Here is a 20,018-nt window from a genome sequence, read left to right as displayed (position 1 = left end):
CGCCTTTCTCACCTCAGTCTCACCCGGGGAAGCGGGCCTAGACGTCTCCCGGAGCCTGCGCCCATCGAGTAGCACTCCCCGAGGGCGGAGCGTCGGCGGGCCCCCCGGGAAAAGCAGAAGCCGTGTTGGGCGGGCGCCCCCAGCGCCGGGGTTGAGGGAGGCCCAGCTCCGCGTGGGGCTGGGAGGGGGGCGCGGAATCAGGGCTTTTTAGGACCCAGCGCGGCGCCTCCCTCCGGGGGCGAGTGCGGCTGCGCGCGCCGTGTGCCCGTGTCCGGAGAGCGGCGGGCTGGACGCGGACCGCGCGAGCAAGCAAGCGACCAAGCGAGCCGAGCAGCAGCCCGGGCGGCAGCAGTGTCGCGGCGGCGGCGGCCGCTCCGCGCCTCGCTTCCCCGGCCTCGCCTCGCCGGGACCCGCTACGCCCGCCTCTCGGGCCCGACTGCAGTAGCCCCCTCACCTCGGCTGGCAGCGCCAACCGCCTGCCCGAAGCGGGGCACGGAGCGCGGGGCGCAGAGGCACCGGAGCCAGTGCCCACCCGCCCCGCAGACTGAATCCAGCTCGGAGAACCCCTGCCGGGCCCCTCACAGCTCCGCAGCAGTCCGGGAGCTGTCCTTTCAGCACCGCCGCCGGATTCGGAGCGCTTCCCAGCGGAGCTCCAGTTCGAACCAGAGCGCACGGAGCGCAGCGCTCCGCGGCAGCCGCACGGAGCAGCGTTCCGGGTGCCCCTGCCCAGGGGGCCCGCCATCTCCGAGAGGCGGGGAGAAGGAGCGAAGAGGGCGGGCGGGCAGGCGCGCCCGCCGCGGGGGGGAGCAGGCAGCCAAGCAAGGAGAGAGGGAGGGGGCCGGAGCCCGCCTTGCTCCCCGAGCTGCAACCCGGCCACGCTGCGAGGAAAGCAGCGGGCATCCATCTACCCGGTGCCGAGAGCACGCTGTGTCGACCACCGCACAGCAGAGCGCGATTTTCCCGGCCCCGTCCCCTCCCCCTTCCGGGGGCTGGTCTATATATCCCGCCTTGGAAGCAGCTGACCTTCCCCCTCCAAAGCTTTGTGTCGATTTCTCCATTTTCCCGCTGAGATGGGGACGGTAGCCCGGCCCCCCTACCCTCTTTTCCCCCCTCCCCGGGCTCGCCGCTGAGCGCCGCCCCCCTCCTCCCTTCTTTCTTCCCTCCCTCCCTTTCCTTCTCTGCCTCCTCCGCAGCCGGACCAGCTCCCTCCCACATCTGGCGCCTAGAGACCTTGGGATCCCGCGCACACTCCCCTGGACCAGCACCCGATAGAAAGCCCCCCCAAGGGGCTTGGGTCGCTCTTGGGGTGGCCAGAGCCGCGGTCGTCTGTCCCCTGCCGACGGCTGGGGGGAGGGGGGAGGAGGCCACGCGCCCCCCTCCCCGGCGCCAACTCCCCCTGGCGGCCGCTCCCATGGGTGTCGCTGGGCCGCGCCATGCCTAAGGGGGCGCCGCGATGGGCCAAGGGGACGAGAGCGAGCGCATCGTGATCAACGTGGGCGGCACGCGCCACCAGACGTACCGCTCGACGCTGCGCACGCTGCCCGGCACGCGGCTCGCCTGGCTGGCAGAGCCCGACGCCCACAGCCATTTCGACTATGACCCGCGCGCCGACGAGTTCTTTTTCGACCGCCATCCGGGCGTCTTCGCGCACATCCTGAACTACTACCGCACGGGCAAGCTACACTGCCCTGCCGACGTGTGCGGGCCGCTCTACGAGGAGGAGCTGGCCTTCTGGGGCATCGACGAGACCGACGTGGAGCCCTGCTGCTGGATGACGTACCGCCAGCACCGCGACGCCGAGGAGGCGCTGGACAGCTTCGGCGGCGCGCCCCTGGACAACAGCGCAGACGACGCGGACGCCGACGGCCCGGGCGACTCAGGCGACGGCGAGGACGAGCTGGAGATGACCAAGCGCCTGGCGCTCAGCGACTCCCCTGACGGCCGGCCCGGCGGCTTCTGGCGCCGCTGGCAGCCGCGAATCTGGGCGCTCTTCGAGGACCCCTACTCATCGCGCTATGCGCGGGTAAGTGACAACTTAGCCCTAAGAAGAGTGGGGTGGGGAAAGTAGGGTCCTCTACCTCTCGCGGGCAGGAGTGGATTTGAGAATTGGCACCTAGGGAATCAGAACTGAAAGGTGTGTGTGTGCGTGTGTGTGTAAGAAAGAGGGTGACTTTTTTCGTGGATGACTAGTTTTGTACGTATGTAAGGTCTATGTCTGTATTTCCAAATTTAATATGTATGAGCGAGTATGAATGGGTGTGTTTATATGTATGGGTAGATTTTATGTACATATTTATGTAACTGGTGGTGTAAAGAATGTAGTGGGAATGAGTGAGCATGTGTGTTTGTTTGAGTGTGCAGGAGTGCCTGTGCGTGCATGATTATGTCCTTGCAGATGTACGCTGTGAAGGTGTGATCCACCCTTTAGACTTTGGTGTGGAGAGGGAGGCTGGGAGCCCTTCCTTCCTTAGGGCATCTGGAGCCAGCTAGGGTCCACAGAAAAGGGCTTGAGGCCTGGACTGTTGCCTGAGACTACCCCCTCCCTAGGGAGCAGCCTCAAGTCATTCCGAAGAGGTGGTCAAGGGGGAATCTTTGTGGCTAATTACTAGCTTAGTAGTTGGCATAGAGCTGGGCTGTGGGAGTGTGATGTGACCCCTCAGAGACCTGCTCCTGGGAACAGAGCCTGACCTTCTTCCTTGTCAGAAGGGCAGGGTGTTGGAGGAGACCACTGGGCTTATGCCTGGGACCTGTCAAGAACAGAGAGGGGGTCTAAAAGGGACCTAGGAGATATGTGAGAGGTGGGCGTGTCTTCATCAGCCACTCCCCTTTAGTGACAGCAGCTTGTTGCAGGGTAGGAAGGGCACTCTGGGGCTGACCACAGCCCCTCAGGTGGCCTCTCTGGATCAGTTTCTTCATCTGTAAAATGGGAAGAGGGGGGTCTGGTGAATTCTAAGTGTTTTTGTTACTTAACTGAGCCCATAAGGGAGACACTGGTAGTAGCCACCTACCCTGGAAGAGACACCCCTTGCCTTCTTTCTCTGATTTCTGTCCTCAGAGGCCTGAATGGAGCCTAAGGCATGAGGGGGCAGGTCAGAGTTGGGAATTTAAAGCAGAGCCCCTCTCCCATCCATAGCCACCCTCGTCTTCCTACTGGGCAAACCTCTGCCATTCTCCTTTACTGCTCTACATGCCTTCCTTCCTGCCTACCAGAGCCAAGGGCGGGAGGATGGGGCAGGGGAGGGAGCAGGAGTATCTGCTCAGCTGCCAAAGATCAATGGGGGAAAGGGATTTAGGTGACACTGAGGTGTCCCTAGGCAGAAAAAGGCACTGTTTAGGCACAGGCCTGGTAGATTTGTTACTGAGATAAAACACTCGATATTTTAGCATGGGAGGGAGGGGGCAACAGGTCAGTTTTATACATTTATACATTAAATCCTAAAATAGATGTGTATGAGGGGGGGTGTAATAGCCAAGCCCCTCATTTTGCCACTGAAGACCCTACCCAAGGTCACCCAGGGAGCTAGAGGCTAAGCAGGATTAGAACCAGGCCTCCTGGGACCTTATCCTCCCCAGAGCTGGCCACCAGCTTCCTGCCATCCTCAAAGTGGACTGAGACCCTCGGAGGCCTCCTCTTCCCTCCCCTCTAATGACAGAAGCCACCATAGCCTGGGAATTATGTAACTGGAGGCTGTGGCTGAGCTGTGGGGAGGGGCAGGAGGAGGGAAACTGGAGGTTTGAACCAGCACATGTTGGGGGGGGCAGGTATTGCTGGGCAAAGGCCTGGGTTAGAGCAGCTGCCAACTCAGCCTACGATTGACCTTAGACAGTATCTTACCACCACACCACCTTCCTTGGCCCAGGAAGCAAGAAGTGGGCCCAACTTCCTCAGTTTTTCATTGTCCTCTCAGCCTCCTGGCTCCCTAGCAAAAGACTGCCCCCCCCACCCTTGAGTTTAGCTTTAGGGCTCCAACCAATGTCCCTGAGTTACAGAACAGGCAGGGGTTATGTGGGGCTTGTCCTAGCCTTCTCCCCTGTCCATCTTCTTCCACTGGACATTCCAAGGCCGTGAGGTGGCCTTTACCCAATGCAGATAAATGGGCCAGCTAGTGTGCTGTGGGGTCTTTTGGTATACAAAGTGTTACAGAAAAGTTCTGCTTCTCTTGAGCGTCCGTTGAAGAGCAGACTCTGGGGGAAAAGCTGGGCAGCAGAGGGGGATGAAGGAAAGTTAGAAGGTGCCCAGCCTGTCGATGCCACCTTCTTTCCCCAGCAGCCTCACAGAGTCATTCCGACTCCCTTGGGTGACAGATGAGGACACTGAGATCCACATGGGGAGGGACCTGCCCAAGGGCACACGAGAACTGAGGGCAGATCGTGGATTAGAACCCAGGCTTCCTGCCGCCCTCAGCTGGCCTAGCTGCATTGCGCTGCCTCTCTGCGCAGAGACTAGTCTGCCTGCCCTCCCCCCCCTCCATCCGTGCTCTGCCGCTGCTGCTGTCACCTTTGTTTACCCCTCCCCCACAGCGTCCCCCAGCCTCCTCTAATTTGTGAGTCAGGATTTAAATTTTTATTCTAGATTCTAGGCCAGAATCTTGTATGTGTGTGACATTGTATATGTGTGTGAAAAAGAGAGACTCTGTATGTCTGTAAGAGACTCTTCATGTATGAGAAAGACTATGAGAATAAAAATACGACGAGTGAGACTCTGGATGTGGTATGTTGTGTGTGTGTGTGTGTCAAGACTGTGACATTCTGTGAGTCTCATAGAAATTCTGTGTGTGTGAGAGAGATTGTGTGTGTTTTGAGAGAAGGACTGTGTGTGAAAATGAGAATGCATGAGTGTGTATATATAAGAAAAAAGAGATTATATATGTAAGGGAGAGGGAGATTCTTGGGAGAGTGTGTAAGAGACTTGTGAGTGTGTCACTGTGAGTGTACTGATGTGTGTGGCAAACATGAAACTATATATGCGAAGCTCTGCATGTGAGGCTGTGTGCATGAGGCCATCTGTGTGTGAGCTGTATGTGGGGTGGGGGAACCTATGTGTGACACAGACTGATGTGAGGCTGTATGTAAGACAGAGACTGTGTGTCAATGTTGCTGTGTGTGCTTATATGTAAGAGAGACCTTGTGCTGCCTGGGCATGCGTGTACCTTAGGAAAATGAAACTCCACACCAGCTTCCTGCCTGCTGCCTCCATCTCCTGGGACTCCTGAGCTGCCTTAGTGAGCAGTTTTGCTCCTCATTTCTCAATCTCAATAGAAATACTGCGGTAGCCCGGGCCAGTTGTTGATGTGTAGACCAGGTAGTAGGGCCATCTCTCCCAGGCCTTAGCATTGGTCCACAAAGATAGGGGCTATACTTGGCTGGGGCGGGAGACCCCTTCTGAGTTTTTCAGGAGTGACAGCGCTAGCTGGAGCAGTTGGTTCTCAGGACCCTTTCTCCTATGGTTTCCTGGGCACCCGGGCTGAGGGGGTGAAGGGTGGTGAGGTGAGCAAGGACAAATGAGGCCAGCTTGTATTCTGGGATGAGGGGTGGTACCCCAGACACACACAAGCAAAGGATGATGATGACCCTATGTCTGTGTCTGTGAAGGGGCTTCCTGGGGCTATGAGAGTAAGAACTGTCCCAGAAGAGGTAATGCTTGGGCGGGCTTTGAGGAGCAAGTAGGTATTTGCTAGGCAGATGGCAAGGAACAGCAGTCCAAGCATGCAAAGCCATAGAGCTGTGAGAGCAGGCAGGGTTATGTTGGGGCAGCCCAGGGCAGCCTTTGACTTGAAACCTGCCCTCCTCTTTTCTTTGGGGGCCAGTACAGGTCTGAGGCCCTTGGCTTTTATCTATGATTTACATGTTGTCATCAGGAATATTATTCTGTGTCAGAGATTTGTGTGTGTGTGTGTATGTATGTGTTGACATCTGTCCCCTGGAATCCCTTGACCTTCCAAATGACTAAGGAGTGCCAGTGGAAGTCCCACCTCCATCTACCTCATTGCCCACCTCTCCTCCTACTCCAGGTCTCTGTCTCTCTGCTTTGTCCCCACCTCTATGGTCCTGATGTTGTCTGACTCTTCCTCAGTTCTCTGGGAAGGAAATTCATCTGTGGCTGGGATGAAGAGCCCAGCCAGAGGCTTCTGTTTCTTTCTTGGGTCCCAGCAGACACAGGGCTCTTGGAGCATTGGCTTGGCATGCAGAGGAATTGGGGACAGAGCTACAACTAGGGACATCCTAGGGAGCTTGCACCCTCAACTCGGCCCACTTCTCCAGGGCCCCAGTTCGAGTCGTGGTAACATGTTAAGAAGACTCATGAGCAGTGGCGAAGGGTCTGGGCGTGTCCCCCTCCCACCCATCCCAAGTGCGTCCTGCCGCAGTGTATCCTTCATTCAGTGTTCTTCTCTTTCCCATGATGCTTTTACAGGTGTCCTTGTATCTTTGAACGGTAACTCCAACCCCCAGCTCCCCTCCCAGTAAAGAAAAGCACAAGCCAAGCATCTCCTAGTCAGAGTCTCTCAGCCTCTTTACCTATAAAATGGGCATAATGATAGAACACTCCCCCAGAGGGTTGATGGAAAGATTAACTGAGGTAATATGTGGACAGCCCCAAGTCACAGGGCCTGGTATGCAGTAAGTACTCAATAAATGTTGGCTGTTACTATTACTTCTATTGGCTATATTATCATTTTACTTCATGATTCTCTTTAGACTTCATCCTTTGCCCTCTGTCTCCTTGTCCACCCTCCTGGTTCAAGTCACTACTGTATCCTTCAGGCAAACCTTTCTAACAGCTTCGGGGCTGCTCTCCCCACTCCAGCGCCTACACCTCCAGTTCGTTCTTTACTTGGCAACCACAGAGGTCTCTTCAACTCACAAATCTGTCAGCTCCCCTTCTCGCCTGCTCAAAACCCTTTGGTGCTTCCCTGGTCCATACCATGGCCCCTCAGGCCCTGCCTGTCTCTCCAGTCTCCTCTTGCTTGGCTCTCCCCATCACTCAGTGAGCTCTAGTCACCCTGGCCTCGTTTCAGTTTCTTGCATGCACCAGGTCCCCCTGCCTCAGGGCCTTTGCATATGCTGTTCCTTCTGGAGCACTCTTTCCTCCTGATTTTCCCCTCTTCATCCTTCACATCCTGCCTCAAACATCAGTTTCTCAGCGATGCCTTCCCAGACCCCATAGGCTGGGTCAGGACTCAGAACCAGAGTCCTTCCCTTCATAGAAGCTATCTGGTTTGTAATAAAATGTCCATTAGCAACCTTGCTTGACTTGTCTCCTTCTCCAGACTCTAAGCTTCTTACATACGCATTATAATAAGAACTATCATTATGGCAGATGAGGACGCTGAGGCCCAGAGAGGAGTGCTTTACTCAAGGTCACATGTGAAGAGGTTACTTACGGGGCTGGTTCAGAAACCTAGGTGTCTAAGTCCCAGCTCAGTGGCCTGGGAACCCGTGTCTACCTTAAGGCACCTCAGGGAGTGTTTGGAGTCTGGTGCTCTTGGGGCAGGAGTCTGTGCTCCCTAACTCTGGGTGGGAGGTCTGGCATTTGCCAGAAGATTTGAAGATTAGCTTGAACCTCCAAGAGAGAGGGAGGCAGGCTGTCTCAGTGGTGGGGGAGGAGGTCTGGTGGGAGCTTTTTCCAGGGCTTGCTGCCTGGGCCAGGGATCTTGGGGCCTTCCAAGACAGCTGAATATAGTGCTACAGCTATTCTGAGCAGTCCCATGACCAGTGTATTCGCTCTGGACCAAAAGGTCAGGGCCTCAAGCCGCTGCCTCCCATCAGCCCCCGGGCCAGCCATGTCACCCCACCCCTGGCCTGAGCTTCCCTTCCCCAGGTGCAGGCTCAGAGGAGAATGGGAGCCGAAGAGGCTCCAGTGACTGTAGGCTGCCAGACCTTGTTCAGGGCAACCACTGGGGCGGCAAGGACCACCTTCCACATACCTGGGACTGTTGCTTCAGATGAGTGCTCCCAGGCCATTTCTCACCACTGTCCTCATCCAGCGGAGGAGAAACAGGCTCAGGGAGGGGAAGATACTTGCCCAGAACCACACAGGGAATCAGTGAGACTCAAACTCACACCCCAAGCCTCTTGGCCTACGGCCTGGCCCTTTGCATTTCTTTCGGCTCTCAGTTTTGAAAGAGCACCAAATCCCACCCGTGCCCGTGTTGTCCTCTTACTACTCCCATTCTTTCCTCCCCTAAAGGGAGGGAGAATAAGCAGCTACCTGCCCTCAAGCCTCTCTTCCTCATTCTGCCCTCAGGGCTCAGCACAGCTGGTCAAGACCTCCATAGGTCAGTCCACCCAGACTTGGCCAAAATCCTATTCTTATCATCCTTTAAGCAGGATTTTACAGAACCCTCTTTCTTCCTTGAATCACATTATTAATGGCTACTATTTACTAAAGCACTTAGTATGAGTCAGACAGTTTTAGGGGCTTGATTTACATATTCTCATTTAATTCTCACAAAACTCTCATGGAACTATATTAATATTATCACAAGTGATGGAGCAGGTATTCAGACCTGGGTCTGCCTGACACTGGAGCTCTGTCCATAACCACTGCTCAGTACTTACTGCCTTTTGTTGTTTCCAGTGCTGGTGGGGTCTCTGGCTTGCCAAGTCTCAGGCTTTGTTTTCATCTGGTTCCCTCCCTCCCCCACCAAACACTCTTTCCCAAAAAAACTATCAGGGAATTCTGCTCAGCCAGTTCTGACCCCTGAACAATGGCAGGTGAGGGTCCAGCTTGCAGGAGCTGAGAGAATGCTCTGGAAGCCTTCAGGAAGAGGGTTTTCAGAAGGTGCCTCAACTGCCCCCACCACCCATGCAGGCCCTGGGCCTCCATATGGCCTGCAGAAAGATGGCAGAGGGCTTGGGGAGAATCACAAGTTATCCTGCATGAGGTCATGCATGGTGGGAATGCTGGCTTCTCCTCAGCTCGGCATTCGAGGCCTTCTGCTCTGGAACCTGGCCATGTCTCCTGCTGCTCCCTTCTGCCAGGCTCCTTCCTGGCCTCTTCATCTTCAGCCCTCATTCAAACCTCCAGGATTTTGCCCATGTCTTCCCCTCCAGCAGTGTACTTTCTAGTTTTTGCTTAATGTGAAAACCCATCCCTTAAGATCACTAACGTTTAGCCTGGCTGCTCCCACCCTCACTGACCTCCTTTGAGAGTGAGGGATTGGGGTTGAGCATGGAGTCGCCAGGCTTACATGATTCAAGCTGGAGGTTTACGGTTCAGTTCTGGAGGCCAGTGGCTGGGGACAGGCAAGCCCTCAGGATTAGGGACTAGCTGGGGTACATGGAGAGATGAGGCCACAGACAAGACCCCAATAGTGGGCATCAGGCAACTGGGCCAGAGAAAGATCTATAGCCAGGCCATTAAACCAACTAGGCTACCTTGGGCAAGTTCCATCATACCTTCAGGCTGCAGTTTCTCCACCCATAAAATTCAGAGGTTGTTCTAAATGACCACAAAGTCCCTTCCCAGCTCTGATATTCCAGGAGTCGAAGAATTCTGAGCTTCAGCTTCCCAGAGGCACTGTGAGAGCCAAGTTAGTCCTCCCCTAGCTCTCCTTCCTCATCCTTGGCCTAGCTCCTCTCTAGGGCACATGTGAGCTCTCCTGGCAAGAGTCCTGATTCCAAACAGGCAGGAGCCCAGGGGAGGGGATCTGAAGAGCTTCCTACATTCATTCAGGCACCCTCAACCTGCTCTGGTTCATTCATTCATTCAGGGCATAGTAATCGTGCCCTGCTTGGGGTCGGTTCTGGTGCTGGGTCCCTGTGAGCCATCGGTGGCATGATAAACTCACCCACCTTTCTTGTGGGCACAGACATGGGAGTACCACCTCCTTAGGGTATGCTTGCTCAGGCCCAGTGAGTGGCATCTGTTGCCCTCTTCCCCCAGGCCCTTCTATTGGCTGTCTGCCCTCTGGGAGTTGCAGAAAGGTACACTCAGACAGGAGGTGCTGTACTAGTCTGTAGGGGCGGGAGAAGGGCAGGGGGCCTAACTTCAATGGTATAGGGGTGCAATGGAAAGGAGGTCAGTGAGCTGCTGCTCTGCTAGATGGGGCCAGGGTTGGTGTAGGGGTGTTTGCAGCGGCTGCACTGGGAGCTGTAGGGATGGTTGCTCGATGACTCCCACACATGGCTGACTCTCAGATTACCTGTCATGCTTCAAAAAAGGTCAGGCTCCTGGGCTCTGTCCTGGAAGCACTAGATTCCTAGCTCTGGGGAGGGGTCAGGTCAGAATGTTTACTCCACTCCTGGGTGATGCTAAGGCTCAGGGGGGAAGGGTCTGCAGTAGGGTTTGGGACATGGGGGGTCTTGCTACTCAGTGTGGTCTTCTGACCAAAATATCAACATTGCCTGGGCAATTGTTAGAAAAGAAGAGTTCACCACCCCCAACACCCCAGACCTACTGATTCAGAATCTGCATTTTAACAAGAGTCCCAGATGAATCATACACACATTAAATTCTGAGAAGTGCTGATGCAGGCAACACTTCCCAGTCGTGGGGAAGTATAAGGACGCAGAAAGGCCTGGATGTTTGTTTGCAGGTTGGCAGAGCTTCATGGGGTATTCTGACCTTTCCTTGTGCTCAAGATGTAGATGTCAGGGTGATGGACTTAAGGGTAAGGCCCTTAGCTCAGTAAATGGCACCTGCGTCCAGTTGCTCAGACCAAAAACCTTGGTGTCATCCTCGACTCTCCTCTTTATCTCACACAGCAACAAATCCTATTTTCCCCACGTTGAAAACTTACCCAGGACCCAACCACATCTCATCACCTCCATCGCTACCTTCCTATCTGAAGCCATGTCTTCTCTCTTACCCATGTTTACTGCGAACTGTCCTCCCCGCTTCTGTCCTTGCCAGTGCCTTCTCCACGCAGCAGTCAGGACCACCCTGGTAAAATGCTAGTCAGCCCGAGCCATGACTGCTATGTCTCACTCGGGAGGAGTGTCCTTACGAGGGTTATAAGGAACTCTTTACGAGCTCCACATGAACTTCTGCGCCCCACCTCTCCCTCCATTCTCCCGCCTCCCTCCTTCACGTCCTTCTGGCCTCTTTGGTTTCCCCCAACACATCGTCAGGGCCCCTGCCTCAGGACCTGTGCTCTTGCGGCTCCTTCCACCTGGAGTGCTTTCTCCCCACATATTCGTCCCTCACCTTTTTCAGGTCTAGACTCAGACACTATCATCTCAGATTGTACCCTGCCATCCCCATCCCCTCTTTTGTGCTTTCCTGTTTTCTCCGTGGCATTTACCACCATCTAACTACATTTTATTTATTTACCTTGTTTATTGTCTGTCTCCCCTACTAGAACGTTTGTTAGCTCCATGAGGGCAGGGATTTTTGTCTCTTTTACCCATTGTTCTATGCTTGGGACCTAGAATGGGGCCTGGCACATAGTGGGTGCTAAATGAATATTTGTTGAAAGAATAAATAAGGAGGCCAGAGTTCAAGACCTAGGTCAGACATTGGCACCACATCTTTGAGCCACTCAATGGCTGGCCTCCTCCTTCCTAGCCTTACCTGGAAACACAACCCCGCCATCCTGCAGGCCTGCAGCCATGATGGAGAGGCAGAGGCTGAGGCAGTGCCGAGTGCCGGGCTGCCCTAGTCAGGGTCCAGTCAGGTAGGGTCCCACCTGCCACTGTCACCACCTAGGGCCATAGCAGGCTCTTTACATCTTGACTCCACCATCTCTCTAAACTTCATCACATGGCATAAGCCCAACCACTACTCCCAACCAGAGCTCAAAAGCCAAGAAACTATTTTTCAAAACGAGGATGCACGAACTCTAGGATGGTGACTTTGCAGGAACATTGAGTTCCCAAGTCCACTTGGTCCAGCCTAACACCCAAGCCTGATTTCCCTTGGGATTCTGTTTCTCCCGAAGGCCAGCCAGGTTCTTTCTGTCTATCCCTTCCTGTCTCCTTCCTTATCCACCTCCCTCCCTTCCCTTTCTCCTCCCATTGTCCCCTTTCCTCTATCAGCTATGTTAGTAGGAAGTTCTAGGAATTAGTTACTGGCTTTCAACAGACTCTATCCTTCAAAGGCCTGGGATGCTTTTTGTCTCAAACCCCTTGCTTTGAGCCTCGGTTATGTGTTCAGTAGGTGGGCTTTGTGGCTGGCCCCCACTTCCTAGCTTCCTGACCTTGGCAATATGACCTAGATCCCCGTTCTCTTCTAAGAGCATGGCCTCTGGAGCCAAGAGACCTGTGTTCGAATCTCAGCCTGACCACTTCCCAGCTGTGTGACCTTGGACAAGTTCCCTGACCTGTCTGTGCCTCAAGAGAGGAATATTAATAGAACCTGACTCATAAAGAAGTCGTGAGGATTGAATGTGTTAAGCACTTAGCCTAGAACCCGGAACATAAGTGCTTAATTATTGTGGGTTCCATTATTGTCTTTTTATCAGCGCTTGGCTCTGAACGAGCCAAACCCTCACCTGTTCCCTCTCTGCTTCTTTCTTTCAGCAACCGACTCTCCCTTCAAATGCCTGTTTAGGGGTCACCTCACCTACCTTGGCCCTGGGCTCCCCTCCTTCCAGCATCTGCTTCCCCAAGGGGCCAGATTTCAGGGGTGTCACTCTGGGAGGCAGGCCTCGATTCTGTCTTGGTTCTGCCACAAAACTTCTGTGTGTCATTGGCAGGCCACAGCCCCCTCTGAGACTTAGTCTCCCATCTGTTAGAATGGGTTGCTCATCGTGCTCTGCCTCCCTGCCCAGGTGTAGTGAGGAATGAGAAAGATGGATGATGAAACTTCTGCCTGCAGGTGGAGAGGGAGGGAGAGCCATGGACATCAGGCTATGGTCGAGAGCCAAGCACAGGGACCTGAGATGCTGACAAGTGTGCCAGCGTCGTGAGACTGGCGGACGGGGCCATGCATCACAGCTCAGGATTGAAACGTCTTCTCTTTACAGGGCATGCTCAGACACAGGGGTCAGTGGCAGCAGGAGCCAGGCAGACCCCAGGAGTTGCCAGAGCCCAGGGGCTAGGGCCTGGGGCTCCTGTTTATGCTGGTGCTTGGTACTCACTCCAGGTCTGGCCTGCCCTGTCACACCGACGCCAGGCTGGATAGGGACGAGCTAATATTAGATGGGGCAGCCAAGACGGCTGAGCTCAGGGGGCTGCAGGAGCCACCCTCACTGGGCCCAGGCTCAGGTGCTACTTCAGCCTGGGCCATGGCAGACAAAGGAAGCTTCCTCAAGCTTGTGCAGGGCCTCAGATGCCCCTTCCATCCTAGCATGACTCAGACCTTTCCCCTGCTGGTCTGACAGCTCTGATCCTGCTTCACCCTGGTCTCTTGGCTCCAGCCCACAAGCCCCTGGCTCACTGCCTGTGGTATCCCCCCAACTTCACCTCTTTCCTTCTCCATCCACAGTGCAGTAAGGGACTTCTCTCCCAACACTCCAACTCCGCACATGAAAACAGTTTGTGTAGTTCCCCTGCCAGGAGCTGCTGTTAGCATTCATTCAGTCAACAAATATATATTGACTATCTACTTACTAGGTCGCAGGCACTGCTTTAGAAGCTGAGAATAGAGCAAACAGCAAAACAGTCAAAAATCCCTGCCCTCAACAAGCTTATATTCTCGTGCAAAGAGAATAAAAAGAAACAAAGCGATATGTGGAATAAATAGTGTGTCTGATGGTGAGAAGCGCTATGGAAATACATAACGGAGGGAAGGGCTCAGGAAGTACTGGAAGTGGCATCTTTAACCAGGCAGGGAAGGTCTCCCTGAGCTGGTGATGTTTCAGCAAAGACTTGAAGAAGGTGAGGGAGGGGGATATGTGACATCCGGGAAACAGAAGGAAATGGGACATGCCCTGAACAGGCATGTGCCTGGGATTCAAGACACTCTGAGAGGTCAGTGTCCAGGGCCAGGCTCAGAGATCCAGGGGACAGTGGTAGGTCAGATAGAGCAGGGAAGAGCTTCCCATCGCCCACAGTGCTCCCAACGGTGGGTGTGCCTCTAGCAGGGCCTGCCGGTGGGGTCTCCGGGTGTGCCAGCCCAGTGCTTGGTTGTGCTCATATCTGCATTGCCATCCCCTCCCCTCCCATGGCCACAGGGGCTGCACAGTGTGGACCTCCAGAAAGCTGGGCCTCAGAGACGAGGCTCCTGCCTCACCAGACTGGGAGACCTCTGTCATCTTCCTAAAACCAACTATGCCCCAGAGGAGATGGTGGGGCTACACGCTGCTGCCACCACACTAAGGGATGAGCTGTCCCCTGAGAGGGATATGGAGTGGGAAAGAATTTGGTCAGGGAGCCAGAGTTGAGGGGCGCTTCCAGATAAAGTCCTGTTAGCAATTCCTATTCACGTTGCCCTCGATAGCTGCTCACCTGGCTCTCACTCCAGGTGTGTTGAGAGAAGATGGTTAGTGTAGTGGTTACGGACCAGAATGAAGCCAAAGGTCCAAACCTGGCTCCACTGATTATTAGCTGTGGGACCTCTGCAAGCCTCAGCCATCTCAGCTCTAAAGGGGGACAATAAGAGTCCCTTCTTCAAGGGGCTGCTGTGAGATGAATAAGATAAGCCACAGAAAGCCCTTCAGCACAGTACATGACACAGCACAGGTGTTTCCAGTTATGCACTGCTGCCGTTCTCACCATTTGGCACATGAGGCCTCTTTCTAGGATGCTCTGCAGACACTGGCCTCACCCCGCTGAGAGCTTCCGAGAACATGAACCTAATGTCCACAAAGGGATGCTGTGACCAAGGAGGCTTCGTTGGTTCCCTGGGGAGCTTCTCTGCCTGTGCAGGTGGTAGAATGGGGAAATGTGACTCCCTTGGGCTGTGTCACCAGGACAGGACTGTGAACATACTTTAGACCACAGCCTCCTGCCAGGGCCAGCATCTTACCAGTTAGAGATTAATGTTTTATGCTGAACCTCAGGGGCCTCCTGAGCCGCTGTGAGGAACACGGTCACCTGCTGGGCCACCTGGAGCCAGCCAGAACCCTGGGCTGAGGGCCGAAGGCTGGGCCTACATGGCTGTCATCTTCTAAGGGCTGGCCCTGGGCAGCGTGCTTCTCCCCATGTTTCTGTGGCTCTCCTAATGTGGCCCCTGACCAGCCCACACACCTGGAGCATAGCTCTTGTGTTTCTGGGCCCTAGCTTCCTCATCTATAAAGTGTGCATAATGATGTCTCCCTACCTCTCAGCGTTGCTGGGAGAATCCACTAAGACCAGAGGCAGAAAGATAATTTGTGAGGGAGAAAATATGGTTCATAGCAGGGCCATGTGCAGGAGACCGTGATCTCAAGGGCATGGGGAGTGTGAGGAGGGGATGTAGTAGTGGTGAGAGCACAGGCCTTGGACCTGTCTGGGCCTGGGTTTTGGTCTCCTCTCTACCTCAGTGTGAGCAGGTGGCATCTGGCTGAGCCCATTTCCTCTTCTTTGAAAGGGGGATGAGTCTCAGAGGGGCAAAGCCCAAGCACTGTGCCTGGCACACAGGAGATGCTTACCAGGGGTTGGATCTGGTCCCCTGAGGCACTATTGTCACCCTAGTCCTCGATTCATATTTCCCAGGGGAGCTGGTATAATGAGGCCTTGGCTGAGCCACAGAGACAAGGAGGCAGACTGTGGAAGCCTCATCCGGTGGCCCCATAGCCTCAGAGGCATGAACCACTGTCACCAATGATATATTTAGCGGCACAAAGGTCAGAAATGCCAGGAGCTGGCTTCCCTTCTAGGTGGCAGGAATCGTGTCTCCCAAGGCCTGGCTGTCACCAGGCAGATTATTTTTTTCCTGTCTGGCAGTCAGGGGATCTGAGTAAAAGCCTCAGAGTAAGGAATCGCTGTGGTTTGTGCTACCGTGCTGAGTCTTGCCATGTCCATGGCCCCTCCCAAACCCTGTTGTGCTACCCTTCAAAATCCCACCCATCCTATCCTTCCAGAACACCCACCTTTGGCCTCCATGCACATCAGCTGTGCCTCCAGCATGCTCTAGCTCCCTGCCTCCTGTCTTTTCTTATTTTCTTCCCTCCACCAAGAATGCCCTTTCTCCCACCTCTGCATATTTGAAACAGAGCCATCTTTCAAGGCTGGCTTTGATGTCCCCTCCTGTCTGGAGCCTTTCCTGATCACCCTCCTGAAGAGGCTGCTCTCCAAGAAAACTCTGCCTGCCCTTGATCCAGCTGACCTATTGAGGTTACATGACTCCTTGACTCAGCTGCAGCCTCTTAGAGGACAAGGACTAGCCTAAGCAATGATAGTGCCTGTTACATAACTTGGAATCAATCAGTCTTTGCTGAAGCAACGTACCTCACAACAGCCCTGTAAAGTACAAGGATTAGATATTATCCCCATTTTATTGATGAAGAAAAAAATGGCCCAGAAAAGTTAATTTATTTATACAAGACCACACAGTTAGTAAGTGATGGGAAAAGTACTAGACCCCAGGTCTTCTTTGGGAAATTAAGAAGGTAAACTAGAGCAGTGCCAGTGTTCCTATTATGCTGTGGTTCTCTGGTCAAGAATGAAGTAGTTGCATAGACAGTAGTTGGATGAACAAGTGGATGAAAGAATGAATGAAAAGATGGGTACATGAATGGATATGGATGAATGGTGGAGGGAAAGATGTATGAATGGATACCCAGCTGAGTGAGTAGCTTAGTGGATGGGTCAACAAATGGATGAACGTGAGGATGGATAGATAAATTTCTACTCTCTTGGCTTCAAGGCGGGAGAGGAAATCCTGCCTCTCATGGAATGAAAACATCCTAGAGGACAGGAGTTGGAAGCTGAGAACCTCAGGGTAGAAGGCAGGGTCGAGCAACCCATCCCATGTGTAGAGAATGTGGGTTTGCCAGATGTAGAGCGAGGAAGCTGGGCGCTGGGGGCAGGGACTGGCCTGGGAGACTTGCCTACTCTCAAAGGTAAGAGGCTCTGATGGAGGAGAATCAGGGTAGGCTGGAAAGAAGTTGTAGGCAGTGCCATATGACAGGGAAAGCTTCAGGCCCTAAGGTTCTCCAGACTCCCTGAAGCCATTGTGGGCAGACAGTGAGTGGGGAGTTGGCCTCTGAACCCCAAGACACTCTGATCATACCTGTGGTTTCATTCTGTTCTGAGACGGGGAGGACACTCTTCATCCTCAGGTCCCCCAGCCTTGGTGAATGAGCCCCTCTTGTAGCTCTGGCAGGGCATGCTCCAAGGGGCAGCACAGCTCTGCTGACAGTGGGGTAGCCCTCCTGAGGCCCTAGATGACCTTGGCTCAGGTATACTGAGATCCACCTGAGATTCCCACTGCTTTTTGCTGTCAAGCCCCAGGCTCTAGACATGAGCTCCAGGGCTTTCATTCTAATTGCCGAGCAAGGGCCAGTAAAGGGACCATGGACATGGGTGCCCAATAGTTGAGCTCGGCAGGACCTGGAGATGCTGCTAGCCTAAAACATTTCTCCAGCTGGAGCTAAGGATCTCCATTTGCACAAGGCACAATGCTGTGAGCGTCTGTGCTCACAGACACAAAGCCTTGTTCTAGCGTCCCCCCAGCAGCAGGCTGCACCCCCCACATACATTCACTGGCCCCAGCAATCTCCTTGGGAAACCAGGTCCCAATGAGAGTGCCTGGTGTGCCGCTAACTGCTCATTACAGTCACGGCTGCAGCTAAGTATAGCTCCAGCACACACAAGACCAAGACAACAAGGGAAAGTCTTTCCATAAAAAAGCTCCACATGCAAGCACACAAACATCTGTACACACATGCTCCCCACACTCGTGCATACCAATGGCCTGGGACACTCATGGACCCATACTTACACCAAAACAAAGTTTCATTTATTCACTCAGGCATTCATTCTATAAATATTTGTTGAGGGATTAGGAGAGTGCTTAAGAGCATGTGTTCTGGAGTCAGACAAAGCTGGGTTTCAAATTCCAACTCCTTCACCTCCCTGGTGTATGTTCTTAGGCAACTTAACCTCTCCAAGCCTCAGTTTCCTTCTTTGTAAAATTGGGATGGTATTCACAGTATGGACCTCAGATATGGTGTAAAGGTAATGAGATGAGGCATGTGAGAGAGCTCAGGATAGTTCCAGCTCAAGATAAGTGTCAATACACTGTAGGTATCTTTATCCTCATGATTGATACCTACTATGTGCCTAGCTCTATGCCAGGAGCTTTATTTAAAGCTGTTATTTCTGGTGGTGGTTTTGAAAAGTGGTGCCTGGTGTATAATAGGCACTCAGTAAGTACTTGATGATTTAACGAATGAAACATTGAGTGAAAGCTGCATCAATATATAGCCGATGTCCTTGGAGCTTAATTCTCTCAGGAGGAATCTACCCTCACTGTATCTTGTGCAGGCTATGTCTTGGTAGGATCTAGATGTTCTTATGGGTTCACAGGTGTCCTAGAAATAGAGGAGGAGCTCAAAGGGATCTGAGCCACCCCTCTTTTTGCAGATGGGGAAATGGCAGCACTGTGGGAGCAGGGAGCTCTGGGCTGGCACTAGGTAGGACTCTATCTGCCATGGAAGAAGCTGAAATCCTGTCAGCCTGGGTAGGAAACAAGCTTCAGGATTTTTAAGTACTGTCCCCATTCTCAACCTTTGAATAGGCTGGCAACTAAACTGCCTGGGACATCTCCTCCCATTGCACCTTCTCAAAAAGAAAGTGACATTTCCTGGTGCTTTTTTAAGCCCAGGCTGGCTAGGCCAGACCTGGGCATGGGGTGGGTGGCGCTGGGAGTCACACACTCCAAGTCTCTCCTCACCTTGAGTGATCTCAAGACTCTGGGAATAGACATGGTCTCATCTCCTCACCATGTGTCCCAGATTCCAGTTCTGATGCCCAGATTCTAGATTCCACACTCTAAGGCCCACATGCGGGTTTTGAATTCCACATTCCCATGCCAGTTCTGCCCCCTAGGCAGGACTGGGGCTATGGAACTCCACAACCAGCGCCTTCACCTGACGGCCTGCTGGGTGAGGAGGATATGGCGGCCCCTCTCCGTAAAGGAGGCTTTGTGCCCTTGCGCCCTCTCTCCTCAGTCGTTTATGTCCATGGCTGGTGGGAACTCAGATCTTGGTTTACTGAGTGTGCCCATTGCCAAGAGATGCGTGATTGTGCCTGCTGTACGTGTATATGTGAGTCTGCTATAATGAGTGTACCCATTGCCAGTGTAGACATGGGTCTGCTCTCAATCTCTGCCCATTGCCAGTGTAACAAACAAGCTCTGTGGAGACTGAGCAGATGAGAACGTAGCTGAATGATTCGTGACTGCATCCAGGGCCACTTAGTCACGGATTCACGGATAGAGATTATCCTTTTACTGATGTAGATGAAGATCCGCTGTGAGTGTGGTCAGTGCTGGCATGTCTGAAATCAGTGATCATGGACATTGTCATTGTAGATGCAGATAGAGCATCAGTGAATCAGTGATTGTGCACACTGCCCGTGCAGACAAGAGAAGGTGGGCACCAGAGGAGGGGCTCGCTTCCTAAGGAGACCAAAGGGAATAAACGTGTTAGGCCCATTGTTTGGAAGGATTGAAGCCAGAGGACACAGGATGTGTATACATGCCCTTCATACAGATGGGAAGCTGGGCTCTTGCTTACTTAGCTGGGCTCCTGGTGTCCGAAGAAGGGGCCCCCTTCCCCTACTAGTGTACAGCGTGTGGTGAGTCCTGGCAGCAGAGCCAGCCCTGATCCCCAGATCAAGCCACCTCATAGACCTTAAATTCCAAAGGACAATAAATATGAAAACTCAGTAGATTAGATAGTTTAAAGTGCCAGCATTCATCCAACCACATGCTTAGAATGGGCGAATGTTATTGTATGTATATTAAACCTCAGTAAAGCTGGGGAAAAGTTAGTGTGTTTGAAGATGGTACATAAAAATGGCAGGGGGAGCAGAATACAAAAACCGGATTTGGTGGGGGGTGCTGGTCGAGATTTTAAATAGAGGAGTCAGGGTTGGCCTGTGAAGGAATGAGCCATGAGGCTCCCTGGGGAAATGCATTCTGGGCAGAGGGAACAGCCAGTGCGAGGGCCCTAAGGCAGGCATGTGTCTGGCATGTTTAAGGAACA

General features: G+C 53.5%; 1 protein-coding gene across 1 annotated transcript in view; it reads left to right on the top strand.

The window, feature by feature from the left end:
- The first annotated feature begins 295 nt into the window (after positions 1–295).
- Positions 296–20,018, top strand: part of KCNC1 (potassium voltage-gated channel subfamily C member 1) — a 55,399-nt gene continuing 35,676 nt past the window's right edge. The window contains exon 1 of the mRNA XM_039851527.1: positions 296–2,023. Coding sequence (XP_039707461.1) covers positions 1,454–2,023 — 570 coding nt within the window. The 5' untranslated portion in view covers positions 296–1,453. The remainder of the gene's footprint in view (positions 2,024–20,018) is intronic.

Source organism: Pteropus medius, unplaced genomic scaffold (assembly GCF_902729225.1).
Source record: "Pteropus medius unplaced genomic scaffold, Ma_sr-lr_union100, whole genome shotgun sequence".
In the NCBI taxonomy this organism is placed as follows: domain Eukaryota; kingdom Metazoa; phylum Chordata; class Mammalia; order Chiroptera; family Pteropodidae; genus Pteropus; species Pteropus medius.
This window is presented reverse-complemented; position numbering and strand designations above follow the sequence as displayed.